At 38.2% G+C, this 15,725-nt stretch overlaps 2 protein-coding genes and 1 long non-coding RNA gene across 23 annotated transcripts in view; 1 reads left to right on the top strand and 2 right to left on the bottom strand.

Moving 5' to 3' along the window:
• Positions 1–4,769, bottom strand: part of LOC117224291 (uncharacterized) — a 5,427-nt gene extending 658 nt beyond the window's left edge. Inside the window, exons 1-5 of one of the 3 annotated variants that reach the window (XM_033477104.2) lie at positions 4,630–4,769; positions 3,898–4,138; positions 3,691–3,793; positions 1,690–1,954; positions 46–199 (exon numbers count right to left, since the gene is read on the bottom strand). In XM_033477104.2, the coding sequence (XP_033332995.1) occupies positions 46–199; positions 1,690–1,954; positions 3,691–3,793; positions 3,898–4,138; positions 4,630–4,701 (835 nt within the window). In that variant the 5' untranslated portion in view covers positions 4,702–4,769. Of the gene's footprint in view, positions 1–45; positions 200–1,689; positions 1,955–3,690; positions 3,794–3,897; positions 4,148–4,620 lie in introns of all 3 variants that reach the window. The other 2 variants (XM_033477102.2, XM_033477101.2) reach the window with 2 other exon arrangements.
• LOC117224295 (uncharacterized) lies at positions 221–15,251 on the top strand. The gene is made up of 7 exons (XR_013034743.1): positions 221–1,671; positions 2,540–3,018; positions 3,125–5,026; positions 5,141–5,407; positions 11,532–11,751; positions 11,850–13,046; positions 13,138–15,251. It is a non-coding gene; the product is annotated as an uncharacterized LOC117224295 (long non-coding RNA).
• Positions 5,995–15,725, bottom strand: part of AMPdeam (AMP deaminase) — a 28,668-nt gene continuing 18,937 nt past the window's right edge. For 15 of the 19 annotated variants that reach the window (XM_076526171.1, XM_076526167.1, XM_076526170.1 and 12 more), the window contains 10 exons: positions 13,115–13,328; positions 12,038–12,224; positions 11,034–11,383; positions 10,263–10,460; positions 9,876–10,171; positions 9,494–9,620; positions 9,028–9,191; positions 8,651–8,945; positions 8,416–8,526; positions 5,995–8,256 (listed from right to left, as the gene is read on the bottom strand). In XM_076526171.1, coding sequence (XP_076382286.1) covers positions 8,083–8,256; positions 8,416–8,526; positions 8,651–8,945; positions 9,028–9,191; positions 9,494–9,620; positions 9,876–10,171; positions 10,263–10,460; positions 11,034–11,383; positions 12,038–12,224; positions 13,115–13,328 — 2,116 coding nt within the window. In that variant the 3' untranslated portion in view covers positions 5,995–8,082. The remainder of the gene's footprint in view (positions 8,257–8,415; positions 8,527–8,650; positions 8,946–9,027; positions 9,192–9,493; positions 9,621–9,875; positions 10,172–10,262; positions 10,461–11,033; positions 11,384–12,037; positions 12,225–13,114; positions 13,329–15,725) is intronic. The other 4 variants (XM_033477091.2, XM_033477086.2, XM_033477089.2 and 1 more) reach the window with 1 other exon arrangement.

Genomic DNA, 15,725 nt, shown 5'->3' on the forward strand with positions numbered 1-15,725 from the left:
TTGAATGCGGCGAGATGTTGTTCGATACGAGCAGCGAAATATTGCCTGAATCGTTCGGCTCCAAAACGTCATTGAGTTGATAATAATCAGTCTTTATCGAGAGCGGTTCTTCGTAATCTACGAATGCCGTGTTATCAAACGCTTTATCATCCTTCGGCCGGGTTTGAATTGGGGTGGTAACTGGCGGGTCCGCATAAGTCTGAAAGATCAATGACCTGTCTTCAGATATTTTAAACACATCTACGTTCTGCGAGTGAAATTGGCAATACATTAAAACCAAGAGCGCTATCCTGTATAGGAAATGCATTCAGCTTGATTTTTGGTAATTCATTGATGCTTCCATTTGTATCATAGCCAGCCCTATCCTGGATGAAACGATACTTTAAAATTTTCAACATGCTATTATATTGATCTGTAATTCACGATACATTTTTTTTATAGATATGGTAACTATGCAGAAGAGGTCACACATCACCGATATTGATCAGATTGAAATATACTGGCAAACTGCACATTCCAGGCAACTCTTCTCTTTACACAAATAATCGTCGCTGGGACTTTGTTTCCGAGATATTCGTGAAAAACTACATAACGGGTGAACTTGTCAAGAAGGTCTCCTATTTGTAGAGAATAGAGGGCTTGCAGGCCAAGCAATTTTCTTCAATTGGTTAGTAAAGGAGATTGCTATCGGTCAATCGACAATTTAACATTAAATCTTTCGCTGCGACGAACGACTGTTTTGTAATTAATTACTTTAGCGATTTCTCATCGATTTCGGTGCTCTTGAAATATGTTCTCACGGTCGTAGTTCTCAACAATTCTTCCCTACACATGTTATCACCGCTCGGCCCTCATTTCTGAGATACGGTGAGGAGCAAAATGGTCCACACACCTTTCAAAACGGTATAACTGGACAATGACTAAAATATCTTTTCTTTTTTTTTAATTTTGCTGTTACTTGGAATAGTTTATAATGAAAATTTCATCGAAATCGGGTGACGCATAGTCAAGCTACAGCCACTGAAACATGTAAAAATGTATAAAACTATTTTTCTGTTGGATTTTGTGAGATACTGCGATTTTCGTGGACTTCGATTGTTCACAGTTTATGTCAATGTCAACCGATTTCAATGAAATTTTCAGTTAAATCACCGAGAAGTATCAAATGCATTTTTGCAATTTTTATTTCGAGCAACACTTGAAGTAACGTTTTCCTTAGCGAAAATGCAAGCCGCGGCTTTGTTTACGAAAAAACAGTGACGAATGAGAGACGAGATCAGCTGGCGCAAGGCCCATTTCACAGCTGTAGACCGATTTATTATCCCTGTTTATTTTACTAAGGAGACGCAACGTCCGCAAAGCGCTAATTTTGAAGTTAAGGCAGTTTCTCCAAGTTATTGCTCGTCGCGTTCTGTTTTCGATCAAAATAGAAGTATCGATGAATTACCATTTCCACGATCAATATATAGTTTTTTCACTCGAATTGGAACATTTTCAACGAGTCGATTGTAATCGAACAGAAAGGCTGGAAGAAATGCTATTTAAAGAACACTTGTTGCAGGCGTGAAACGTACGATCCACGAAAAATGATAAAAGAAAGGATATCCAAATTCGGAAATGTGGTTACGAACGGAACAAAAATACTACTAGATATCTATATATAATACAAAGGTAATATCGGTAAATTGCCTTGAGTTTTACATGTTCAGTTGGCGTAGTTGAACAGGCACGTTTGTGAAATTGTCCTCCACCGATCGTTTCGTAGGTGTGCTCCTCTAAATAGTGTCTGGTGGTGCCCCTTGGCGTCAGAGTAGCCCACATGACACGGCTATCTTGTATCGTGTCGGTCGCGCAAGGATAAAGAACAGCTTCGTTCTGAATTCTTCCATTTTTCGTTTGTACACCAGAGGCTGCGTTTGGCATCGATATTACCCCGTTCTTACCACTTCTATTACTACACAGTCACAATCGGTTATTTCAGAATTTTCGTTTCGAATCGATATATCATTTTGAGAATGAGAACATCCGCTATTTAAATATTTTCTATAACAATAAGAAAACTTCTATGAGGTGAGATGGAAATAAAAAAAGAAACGTAAAAATGTCAGTTTTTTTACTTTCAAGTTGGCAAACACGGAGATAAAAACGACGGTTCACTTGTCGTTAATTACCCAGTGAATCTTTCAATGTGTGACATTCTCACCGATTTTAATGATTTTCGGTGATACAAGGGTCGTTCCATGCCGAACAGAAAGTAAACACTTTAGTCTTTCTTGTATGAAAAATAAAGGTATTTTTGTTTTGCAAATTTCTAGTGAACTCTCCATCTTCTGTGAGTTCTCCCCTTTTAATTGCAATATTTTAAATCGCCGGACACTCTGAAACCATAATTAGGGTAGGACGGCAATGATCGCGCGTGCTACATTTGGCATGGAATGGCCCATAATGATATGCTATAGTTAACTATTTTTTGTAAACTGTAAACAAATCGCAGCGGCCTGTACAGCGTGTATGTAACGGGTGATTTTTTTGGATCCAGGCCCGCACGACTGATGCTGATGAACGACCAGCGCTCAACCCCCACCACCGCGCTTCGATCTACCGACCATTGGTGATCCGGAATGTGCTACTAGTGGTGGAGGGGGAACCTTGCAGATGGGATTGGACGGTGCCAATGGATTCCAATGGCAATTATTTTGCTCGTATTGGTCATATGTCGCAGAACTCCCGTTACTCCCGGAAAGGGATGATTCCTAAGGCGATTTGAAGTAATTCTTTCGGTCTAATTTAAAAAAAAAGGAGTTATTCCATTTTTAGACATGCTCCAATATTTTCGTGACACCTTGTCGTGATCGTCTCTATATGCAGGATTCAGTACAGTAGAATCATTATGGTAGCAACAATTTCCCTTCTCTGTTAACATCTGAGAAAGCAAACTCGAGCGGCAGTGACATGTACAGTGTAGGAAAAAGTTGCATAGAATGTCGAGTTTCACATGTTAAAAAATCATCGAAATCGGTGAGATGTAATTATTAATTAATGATTAGACGCGCGACGGGTGTCAGGAGACGTGGCCCTCGCGCTCCTCATATTGCGTGTCGGTTAATTCCGAGCCCTGTTTCAGATAACACTCGACATTTCAGGAGAGTATTTCGTATACGCAATTTTATTCCACTTTATTCCACATTTGGTCTGAATTGGATTGGTTTGCAATCATGCTTGAAACGAACAAATTAAGCAAATCGCAGACACCGATGCACTTCGATGCTTGAAGATTCAGTACTAGCACCAAGTACTAAACGCGTATGTCACTAATGCCATATAATATATAGTATATATAGTATAATATAATATAATATAATGCCAAAAGCGAGAAGCAAAACGGTAATGATTAATAAATGGATAATTGTTAAATGAATTGATACAAATAGTAGTAGAATGCAGACCAAAATGTGCCTATTAGAATATGCATACCGGCTGAATGTACACTTATTGTTAGGAATAATTATTTTCGAAATCATGATCAAGATCTCCGTAGATAAGACGTCAAGTTAAAGATAACACTGTTCAACGAATCAAAGGTTTGTTTTGCCTTTTAATAATGACCGGGTGTGATTATTAATATATATATAATTTATTATGTAATTTATATTAATTATATAAAACAACAGTAACTCAAGTTCTACTTACAATTTGCATTTCAGGAGCAACGTCGCCAATATTATTCCTATGAAAATCACACCCACACAGGATGATATTAAGACCAATAGCCATGTGTCGTCAAAAACTGTACCTAAAATTACACATATTATTTTATTAATTAATTTCTCGATTCCAATAACGACAAATTCTATGGTCATACGTCGAGAGAAATGAGAAATCGAGAAAGAGGACCACCTTGTTGGGGTATCTCTATGTATTGCACTCCTTCGGATCGACGGTCGCAAAAATGCTTGCACGGACTGTCATTGAGGTCGGGTGGAAACGACAATACATCCGATTGCGAATGAAAGCCGTTGCTACTTTGTTGGAAAATAGCCGGGAACGGAGGCGGCGGTATGTGAAGTATATCCGGCGGCGGTTCGAGTATGCACAGTGCGCAACCCGAATTATTCATTATGAGCTCCAATTCTCTCATCTGTAGATCGTGTTCGAAAAATCAAAGGATTATTGATCGGCGAGTACGTACATCTCGAATTCGACGTATATTCGATCCGGCGAGCATCGAGTTGCTGCGGTTCTCCTCTCGCACGAACTGTCATCTATTATTAATTCGCGAGTCCCGCAATTAATTGTTGAAACTTCTTATTTACCGCTTCTTATTTACAAGCGATTTACAAGCTTATCAATCATCGAGCTACGTAAAACGGTTTCACGCGCGATAACAATAATAATCGACGGCTTTCTCGATGCTCGACCGAACGAAATTCGAACAGAGTTCGGTTGCAATTTTAATGTGTCCTCGGGATTGTTTTGCGAACGGGTCCTCCGGGAAGGAACGACAGAGTAAACGGCCCTCGACAATTCGATCGACCGGGTTTAGCACGATCGGATAGCATATACATAAATATGTTGCACAGAGACGAAGGACACGGATAAATAATAAACTCTGATACTTATGACAGTAACCGGCGAACTCCAATTCGTGTATCCTCTATTTCTTTCCCGATGCGAATGGCACTTCAATTGAACATTTCCCATCACAGGATATTTCGGCCGGGCTCATAGTAAAACAAAACTTTACTGCATTCTAGACTGGAATTTGTCTGCGCGTAGCATATAACTATAATAGCGAAAAGTAAACTTCGTGCTGTCGAGCTGTACCCCGAGAGGTAGCAGTAGTATTGGGGTGGCGGCCACTGACTTCTACCGGAGAAAAGCGCACGCGTTGCGATATTGAACGGCGCGGCGACGGCGACGCGCGAACGACACGCGCGACGGTCAACATTTCGCGGCTACTGTGCTGGAATTCGGGTCCACGGATTTCCATTTGCAACGACGGTCTGGCAGATATTAATGAAATCTAGTTGGTAGTTTTTATAAAAAAAATTTTAATGGTATAGTCTCGCGAGCGTTCAATAGCTTCCTTGCAAAAAATAAGTTGTTACAAATATTAAATAATCAAAATTATCGATCACAGGGATCAACGTTCATCGAAGTCAAGGGGAAGGTAACCACCGCCACCCTTGGTTACCTGTTCGGCTCAGCGCCATGCCTCAGTTGCAGCCATGCAGCCAGTTGCCGCGCGATCACCGGAGGGAACAGTCGAGTTCCAGGGGTTCCTCTTCCATAAGTGGCCACCACTTGGAATGAGTGAGAGTGAGGCAGCGAGGTACTTCCCAGTCACGCTGTCCCTCATTCCAAGAGGGTGCCTCTCGAAGGCCTGGTTCTGGAGGTCTACCCAAATGTATGTTCCCCTTTTATTTAAATTTTTTATTATAATTTCAAGTCCTTTCAGTCACGATTTTGACTTTAGCTTATGCTAGCTTCCCTCAATTTAAACAAACTTTATCTTCTGTTCAATTTTATTCCATATTTACTCTACTTTCTCCTAAAATCTTATTTCAATTGCTATACGAAGTTATATTATGTTACGAAAATCGATTGCGATTAATTGAATATTGATTAAATATAAAATGGCCGTTTCTAAATTGCGAAATGATTGTACTTCGAAAAGTGTCGTTCAGATCAAAGGGTAATATCACAGTAGCATCACAAAAATTTATCGGTGTTATATCGCATTTATTATTTCTGTTTTATAACTTAGATTCGTAAAGTGTCCTAATATCTTCTCGACAGAAAATTGTTGTGTTATTAACATAATTAACATTACTAACATAATTAAATACCTTTTTGTACGTGGTAATTATACATTTACTTAACATATAAAGCTCAAAAGACGAAATTATATTGGTGTTCGAATATTTTTGACGACCGGCTGACTGGATGCGATTGTGTTCGATCACAATTGTAATTTTCTATTGATCACACATATCTTTTAACAATATAGGTATATTTCGTTTTTTTTCGTAGAATATAGTATGTACAATAAATACATTCTTTCTACTTAGTAACAATTTGTGTTCGATATTAAGACGTGGTGTGTGAATATATACTTGTATATCGCCATTATTAAATATTTGCCAGTAAAAGCTCATTGACAGTAAATTGTTTGTGGAAAGTAAATACGTAGTCGTTTGCATGCTATTAGAGTTAAGGGTAAAATTTACGATCTTCGTTATTCATTCGGTGTCGATTAAAGTGTAGAAAATATTGAATTTAGTTTTCTCCAATGTAATGTATACACATTTGTCATAATAAAAATTTATAAACATTACAATAAGGTATACGATCTACAAAAGAGCTAATTCGTTCATAAGTCTTAGATGTACTTGTTAAAAGCAACCATCATATACGCTGACTGTATAAATGTACAAAAAGATAAGAAACTAAAACTAAATTCAAAAAGTCGGACTTGACAATTTTACTGCAGCTGAGACATAACAAATGAACTGTTTCTTTAGCGTATATTATATATTTGCAACGTAAAAGTAATACAATATATAGATTAGTTTAATTCGTATATTAACATCCAATTTTTAGTATGCATATTGGAAACTGGAACAGTTTAAACTTTTACCCTATCTAATACCTAACTACTATCATATTGGTCAACATATATGAAAATTTCACATTAAAATCTATCGTTGTCTTATACTGAAGTTCTGAAATATGAGTGAAAGACATTCCCCTGTAACTTAATTTATATGTATTTATCTGCAAAAATATACAGAAGAATTCACCAGTATGTAATAGATATTTCAGGAAGGGATCCTCCAAGCAAAATAAAACGCAAACTAGAGTCACCACTGTGACATAGTAAGATCACTACATGGTGCGGAAGGGCCTAAGATATCTAATACATACAGTCATGCATTCTGTATCTGTTTGTATTTGGAATACTTTAAAATGTCAACAGATAGTTTTCAAATAATTACCGATACATACAGATCGTATACTTATAAAATTATCGATAGCACACAGCGTAACCGCGCTTAAATAGTACAGTCAATTATCTTGTAAAACACTGAGGATACGAACGAAATCTTTACATGGATATTCGATTAACTCAAGGAGACACATCTGTTGGTGAGTCAACGTCCATCTTTTGTCAATGTTTTCATAGATTCTAGCAACCTACAAATATGCATTTAATTTCGAATAGTTTTCAATACAAACGGAACTGATAATGGTGTGAGTTTTCCACTATTTTGCTACTATTTTCTTATCTGTTCCATAAGTTTGTAAGCACATCTTGGAAACCAATCAAAATCAAGTTTCGTCATATTCCACGTTGTTAAATCCATGTAAAAATATATTAGAAAATGATATTTTATCGAGAAATGAAGTTTCTCGATATGACCCCTAAAATTAGTAGTATAAAAACATACTTATCTGCCAACAAATGGGTCCCTTGTAACATGTACAGTGAGACACGAAAGTATTCAAACGCCTTTTAAAACTTCTCACTATATGTTAGCGTCGACAATTTTTTAATGAAGTCGAAGAAAGATGATTCAGGCTTTAAAAGAATTTATGGTAGAGCTTTTAGCCTGTGGGAAAATTCGAAAGAGGATACTTGTCACATACGGCACATTATGGATATTTATGAGAGAATGATTAGCGAAGGTAGAGATATGGCACGTTATGACACGTGTTAGTACGTATTGGCACGTGTGGGGCGATAAGGGTGTTCCATGTAAACATGTTTTTCGTAGCTTCGATACTTTACGAAATACATGATTGACGGCGCCACTTAAGTGCGGGCGAACTGTATAAATGGGCACGCATTATCTAAACAAGATCATTTAAGTTGTCCTTAATGGTTTTACAACTAGCGTTAAAGAAATAATCTCTATATCGTCATTCATTCAATAAAGAGAATACCTTCTACAAAGGAGTCATTTAAAGTCCGTAAAGATTGTTAGTATAAATCACATGATTAGTTATAGTTTGCGCTGCAGATAGTTTTCAATGCAATTTTTTTCATGGACATGAGACAGAGTAATATGTATATAATGACTAAGGTTCCGGAAAGGCGAAAGGTTCCTCAAAGACTTTAAAAATATTCGACAATTCGTCTTCTAATGTTTCGTAACGATAGGCTACTCGAATGTCTGGCACATTTGTTCGGGTAATATCATTACCAGCTACTCCTTCCTTAGTATAGTTTGGTCCAAGCCAGTATTGTTTGCTCTGTAAAATAATACCTTCAGTTTTCATGACATTCGAAAGATTAAATAAATTTTTTAATCAGAGCTCACGTTCTAAGAAAAATGACGATTTATCCTTGTCAAAAGGAAATCATAATTCCATAACACAGATGTATGTAAATATATATATACGAAGACATACCTTGTGTGGAAAACCGCTCATAAGTACAGAATTACGTGCTAATTCACACATATCACATGAACTGAGTTTCCATACTTGAGCAGCAATACTATATTCTTCCATTAATGGTTCCTAATAAACAATTTGAATGAAGTATTAAAAGTGAAATAGTACTGGTAATTAATGTAGAAAAAGATGCACCGCAAACACTAACAATGTGGGAGAATATACTGAAAATTGAATGTATTACACTAACCTTGGTAAAGTGGAATTGAAGTGGATCGTCTGTAGACAAGCTTACGCATAATCCTCTCGCTAAATATTCTGGAAGGGGATTGCGATGATAATTTAAAAAGAGAGAATTATTACTGAGAGGCGACATTGCTATTCCAATTTGTGCCAAGTAGTACAGGTACTGTAGTACTGGTACTTTACGAAGTAAAAGGCCATGGGAAATATTTTCTGCCATCATGAAACCACACACAAGATGTTGAATTGGGCCAGCTTCACCGCAATGAGGCCTCAGGACGAAGGTGTTAAAACCTTGTTCGCTGTAAAATATTGTTTCATACATTATGCTGGCACTATTAAAAAAAAAATAATAATAAAACAAAAAAGTAATGATTAGCTTACGCTCTAAAATGATTTAAAACAGTCATGTTAGCGTAAGTATAGTATTGATAATATCCATAAGGAGGATTTTCGATATCATCCCATTCTGCTGGTGGGCAAACATCTTTATCAAATAAAGGATTCTCAGGTTTACTTTCGTCATCGACCGAATCGAATCCTATTACCTATAATAATGATTAAGTTAATTTCATAACAATAATAATCGAATTGTATATTGGTATATTTATAAAGAAACAAAATTTCTGGACCATCGCATTGATGTTTAGGAACAACAGGTGTTAACCTCTAGAAGGGCAATATTTTTCCATTAAGAAGTCTAAACATTAGAAGTTAAACCTATGCGGCACACGTAAAGTTGACAAAGTAATTGGTCACTACAGTGGTCAGGCCCGCCCTCTAAAGGTTAAATAGTATAAATGTAGTTTATTTACAATTCTTTTAACGGTACGTGTCTAAAATTACTTACATATTGGAGGAATTTGTGTAATTCTGGATGAGAATTGGGATCATTTGTTACCTCAAAAAGAGGAAGAAAGATGTTATTTAAAAACTCTTGGAAGTTCGTCATCAATTTGTTCAATTTGAAGATATCACTAAAAATAAATAACAATTTTCAATCAATATATGTTAACTGTATACGTACAAAATTTGTACATCTTTGGCTAGTATTTATTATTTGCAGTAGACATATCTATTGTTTTTTCTATCTAGAAAATAGCATTGCCAAGAATATACAATGCCATATACATGAATAAATTTGAAATTATTTTTTTTAATAATAGGATAGCTAATTAATTTTTATTTGAGTATGTATGAACTCTGTAGAACAAGATATAAGAACCACTTACTAGAGTCGAGGAATCTGAATAAGCCAGCGGACATTATCCGAATAGACGTTGCTCTGAATGGCCCATTTCGCTAATTTGTCCCATTCTTCTGGATTTTTGCCATATATTGAGAGACGTAGTTCTGCATTTTGGTATTTCGATTCTTCGAGGTCACTGGCAACTTCTTTAATGATGCTTGCAAAGAATTTACCATTTAGATAATTGTCCGTTTTCAAGAAGACCTCACGAAGTCGGCTTTCTCCAATAGGATTGTACTTGGCATTAAATTTATCGAATCTATGGAACGTGTTTCTATCCTGGAGAGAATTACATATTTAATTATATCTATACACTAGATTATTGTGAAACCGAAATCGTGTTGCGAGTGAAATATTAGCGTGTACTCACTGCGTGAACATCTAACATATCAACGCTGAGATCGTATGTAGTTAAATTCATCGACTGGAACACCTCACGGAGAGTCATTGTTTCTCCGTTTTTCGAGCACGTAACAATCTCATCCGCATGATTCTTCAGAGTCTTTTTAATGAATCGGAGGAGGTGTTTCTGATTCATACACGAAGCTGCATGAATATGTGTATCAACCTACAATAATAATAATCAGCTAATAATATTCATTCATCTTCTTACAATTAGGTATGTCGATTGTAGCCGAAAATTTTAATAGCCGAAAAAATGCGGTATTCTTTGTAAACGGTACACAGATTTTAGACTTAAATAATCAGTTTTTGTAATGTTTAATTACATCGGTAAAATCCATTCTTTCAGGATGATGCAACTTTGCGAAAGTATCTGGAAGTCGATCGTCCGTATTGTCGATAGTGATGGAAAAAGTACAGAAAAGGTGTTATTCGGGTAAATAGTCTCGTATAAACGTTAAGAAGTTAAAACCTAATTTGATGGATGCCTGTGCGCTGTCATGACATGACATCATTATTCTGTTCTAAAATAACCAATGTACAGTAAATTCTCCTTAATAGCCCCGGGGCTCGGAATTGAAAATGAATGTCGCAGGAAACTCAGTCATGATTCTTCGACGTGTAAACTCGGTAAAGATCGGTCGCGAGTAATCTATACGTATACACATATAATAATATTAGTATTGAATTTGTAGGTGTTCATCTGATTATGCTGATGAGATATATTTCGCATACTGACCTTTCTAATGTTGTAAAAATCCCTGTGCGGAACTGCCTTTTGACTCGCTAGTTCTTTAAGCTCGTTCAGTAGTACGTGCAATTGGAATTTCGATGAAAGATAACTCAGTCTTCTATAGCAAAACGACTTCAAGGGGCCATCGGCGATCATTACGCAGAGAAGGTTCATGTCTCTGACAAAGGTTGCCAGATCCGGATACGAATAGGGGATCGGTTTTTCGTTCTCGTAATCTTCTTCGCTAGCGTATACATTGAAAACACCGTTGACAGGTGCAATTTTGTAATTTTTCGACGGGGGAAACTCGCATTCCCATGGATCTCCCCTAGACGCTGGCGCATGTACCGGATGATCTAACAATTAAATAGAAAGAAAACAAGGCATTAGCAACACTTAGACCATATTTATTCATTATATGTAGCAAGTAATTTATCTTATTTCATTGCACAAATTGTAATTATAATAAAGAAACAATTTTTAACTAAATATGAAATATTAAAGGCAACGTTATGCTGTGCGACGGAAAATGCGAGAAAACAAGCCTACGTTCGATGGACATTCGGAGGAACGGGCCTACGTTTGACGGAGAGCGCGAAGGAACAGTTTACTGTGCTTTTTCCATCAACCCTGGAATTTTAAGAGGCCTTGGAGTAAGGATGATCAAACGTCGAGGAAGAAAAACACCGTTTACAGTAAATTCTCTCCAATTGTCCCTCAGATGGTAAATAAAAGTGGACAATTGTTGCAACTGATTTGTTGTGTTAAATAGTACTTATAAAAACATAAATTTTTAATTTCTGTAATCTTTTCTTTTTTTAGGATCATGAAAATCGGTACTGGGACCTGTAAGGTGAATATTTAACGTTTGACAACCTTCATTATGACAGTTAGTCTCTATTAGTTAGTGTTAACATGTACACACAGAAGTTGCCACAAGAAAAAGTACATATTTCGATGATCGTACACAAAGCACACAACATACCAAATGTCAAATGTTATCTGCATACCTGCAATGGCTTTACGGTCGTCATGTTGGACCTCATCGCCACTGTTTATTGGTCTTTCGTCGATACTGCGCAAAAACCGAGCGGTGGTGGAAGGGTAACTCTGCTTCGAATTGTTCATATATTTCTCACGCATGGCCAGTGCTCGCACCAATAGTTGCGACGCCTGCTCGAGATCTTCCAAAGGTACCTGAAATGTATACATATACATATATATACATTGGTAACTACAAATATTCTTGCATATTATTACAGTACATGGTCATCGAGTTTTTGACATTCATAAATAACATAATTTTCATTAGAATGACAAAAACCTAATAAAAGACACTCTACAATATTTTCTCCCTTAATTGGACACTAAGAAAAGCCCCCGTAAACTATTGGCGACACGAACGCGGTTGCCAGAAGATAATGACACACTCTATCTGGCGAGGATCGCCCCGGCTTGTCGCCGTTCACTCACTCCTTAAAGCTGGCATTATTTTTTGGCAACGTCTGGATAAAAGTTGCTCGGTTGCAGAGCAAGCTGGGTGGATTTTGGTTTCCTGTAATTTTTCAAATGGAACGCTACACGTAGCTTTCTGTAAAATGTAACGACTAGACCACCGTAATTTTTCTGCACAATCTGAGCGTCGATTAGGGAGAATTTACTGTACATACAAAGCCGCAGCAAAGGTCACAGCTGTAAGCAAGAGTGACAGTGTCCGAAAGGTTAAAGAGCTTCCGATAAAATGATGAAACTTGGAAGTGGTAACGGAAGAGGCTGATAGCTCTGTTAACTAAGGTTTCCTACGTAAACCAGCATTCTTGGGGTTTCTGCTCATAGAAACTTTGAGAAGGCAAGATCTGGTTTACCACGTAACATACATTACGTGTAGTATAATCAGGCTCGCATGCATACTATACGCGTGGCGTCGTCTACTAAATATACGAATGAAGAAGAGTTGAGAAACGCGAAAGCTCAATCGTTCCGGATGAATTTGACGAATTACAAGATACGAGGAAAACGGTAAACAGGCTAGAAGAATTACATTAATACCAGTAATAAAATTGTTAATTGTATAAAATGGAACCTACATTTCGATCCGATATTTTAACAGCTAACTGGTCAAAACGGAAATCGAAGATCGTACGTACGCCGGAAGTGTCGCCCCCGTGTATCGAGACTCTTTGAAAGTGCGGCCTAAAGTAGTCATCTTCGAGGTTGAAACTGTGGTCGACGTCGTCCGGAATGTCGGGTCCCAGCGAAGGTTCATAGTGGCTACGACGTTCCTCTAGGTCTTTGGCGGCTCTGGAAAAAGTAGAGGAGAAAAATATGGTTCTTCTCGCTTCGGCAAAGCAAACGGGAATTGAACGCAATGCGATCGACGGTGTTAATCGAATTAAGAAGAGGGGACACACGATGGGATAGAATAATTCCTTTTTGGTGTGTTTTCTCAACGGTGGAAAGTCGACCGTGTGATGTAATTATTCGTGGCTGGTTCGGTCCTCTTGCCAACCGATCGATCAGAAGAGTAAACGCAATTACCGCGAGTAGGGCGGGATAGATCGGCGGCGAATATGACAACAAAGTGTACGCCGGACACAATGAGAACGCCATTAGGAAATCGAAATGACTATGGGGTTTGTTACGTTAATTAGATTTCGACTCTGTCGACGAAACGAAATTCCAAGGAATTCCAAGGAATTCAAGTCGAATGTCGCTCGAACAGCTGCTTTTTTTTAAAAAAAAATAATACAACTAACAGATTTTGTATTTCACTGTTATCTTCTCAATGATTTTCGTCCGAACAAAACTCGAAATATTTATAAGTAGTACGCGTATTAAGATAAGCGCTATCACGCTGTTCGGCATCTTCCGACCGTGTTTTTTCAATGACCCCTGGGGGACTCAAGCGATTATACGCACAAAATAATCAGTATATTAACATATATATTATCGCGACTCTGCGTAAGAGGTCAGACCAACCGAATGACACGTGGCAGTTCGCGATGTTGATCTATAGACGAATCGCGGCAATCACGATTTGCCGCCTTTCTCGGAACTGTGACGTGATCGAAGGGGGTGAATTTGTCGCGACGACTATTGAGAACTTTCACTAAGGATGAATTAGAAAGAAATTACTGCAGCGCAATGAATTTATTAAAGAATGTTGAATTGGACCTTGATTGGCGCAATAAAGCAGCGGTTAGGCGTGCAGATAGGGGAAGAGCAATGGGGGTGGAGGCGTCAAATAGTTAAAATTAGGAACGACAGCCGCGAAAGCCGAAATGAAATGAAAATTTCGAAATGTAAACGTGGCATGATCCATATGACATCGAAGACGACGCATGGATCCGACATTTCCAAGGACTGCCGAGGGTGGCGGGGAGTCCGAAATAGAGCGTAGGGAGAACCCGCGGAGTTCCATCGAAGTACGGAGGACGCTGGAGCGAAACTAAACGGAAACATAACGCTGGAAGAAGTTGCATCTCTGCATCAAGGCGGACGAAAAAAGGAGACGGCACCAGGCCGCTCGATGGACTAAGGGATGCGGAGTTCTATAGGGCTCTTCCGGTTGAATCGCCGAGATAGTGGGTTCACAGCCTAAACCGGGCTTAGGGCAGTTGCGATTCAACACCGCTGCGCAAAGTAGGCGACGAAAGAGACGCAGCGAAACACGGAGGAATATATCTCTTTTAAATACAAGCTCTACAAGATTATAGCGAACTTTCTTTACGCAAGCTTGGAGAAACGGATGGAACAAAGGGGTTTCGTTGCCGGCAAGCTGAAAGAAGGTCGAGCCAAGGCTTTACGTGGCATTTATCGTCTTCGAGGCGGCATTCGATTCTGCGGCTGGCAGACTTCTAATTGAAAAACTGAAGCAAATAGGAATCGAGCAGGAAAGAATGATCGATGATCAGAGAAATTTATAGTCGCGCGATAAGCAGAGCGATGTCGTTTAGGGATTCGAAGACTATGCTATCGTCACGAGGGATCAGAAGGGGATGCTCAATTACAGTAGTCTCCCTAATTGACACTCAGATTGTACACGAAAATAGACACTTTGGGGAGAGAAGATACTATTATTTAAACTCGTACTATTATTATTATTATTATTATTATTATATATATACTATTATATTGTTATATTATTATATTATTATATTGTTATATTATTATACTATTATATTATTATATTATATATATAAAAATATATGAAATTCGACGGAGTGTGTTTAGGGGAAACAGTGAGAGAGCGAGCGAGAAACGGCACGCGTATGGTTGCAGAACAGATGACGGGATGATACTTTAGACAGCACAACCATATTCGCGTCTCGCCCACGTTCGCATCCTCTCGCTGGCAATCAATACTTTTCATTCTCAGTGTTACTGTTAGAGAGCGCGCTCCCGTGATTCCAGGATACGAATGCGAAACTGGGTTGCCACTTTCGAATTAATGCGCCATAGTGCGCGCCTCGCCGTCGATTTTATCCGAAGCATCGTTTTCCTACTGCGAGTAACGCGCGAACAATTTATAACTTCTAAAACACGCGAAATCTTAAGATCCGTAACAGCCGAGATTACAGCGTCGAAATTTCTTTTTGCACGAAGACGAAGAACGCGAATGTAAAGTGCAATCCGAGTAGAAACACGCGGTTTCGTTTAAGTTTCGGCTGCAGAAATCTTGGTCGAGAATCTGTATCT

Source organism: Megalopta genalis, chromosome 13 (assembly GCF_051020955.1).
Source record: "Megalopta genalis isolate 19385.01 chromosome 13, iyMegGena1_principal, whole genome shotgun sequence".
In the NCBI taxonomy this organism is placed as follows: domain Eukaryota; kingdom Metazoa; phylum Arthropoda; class Insecta; order Hymenoptera; family Halictidae; genus Megalopta; species Megalopta genalis.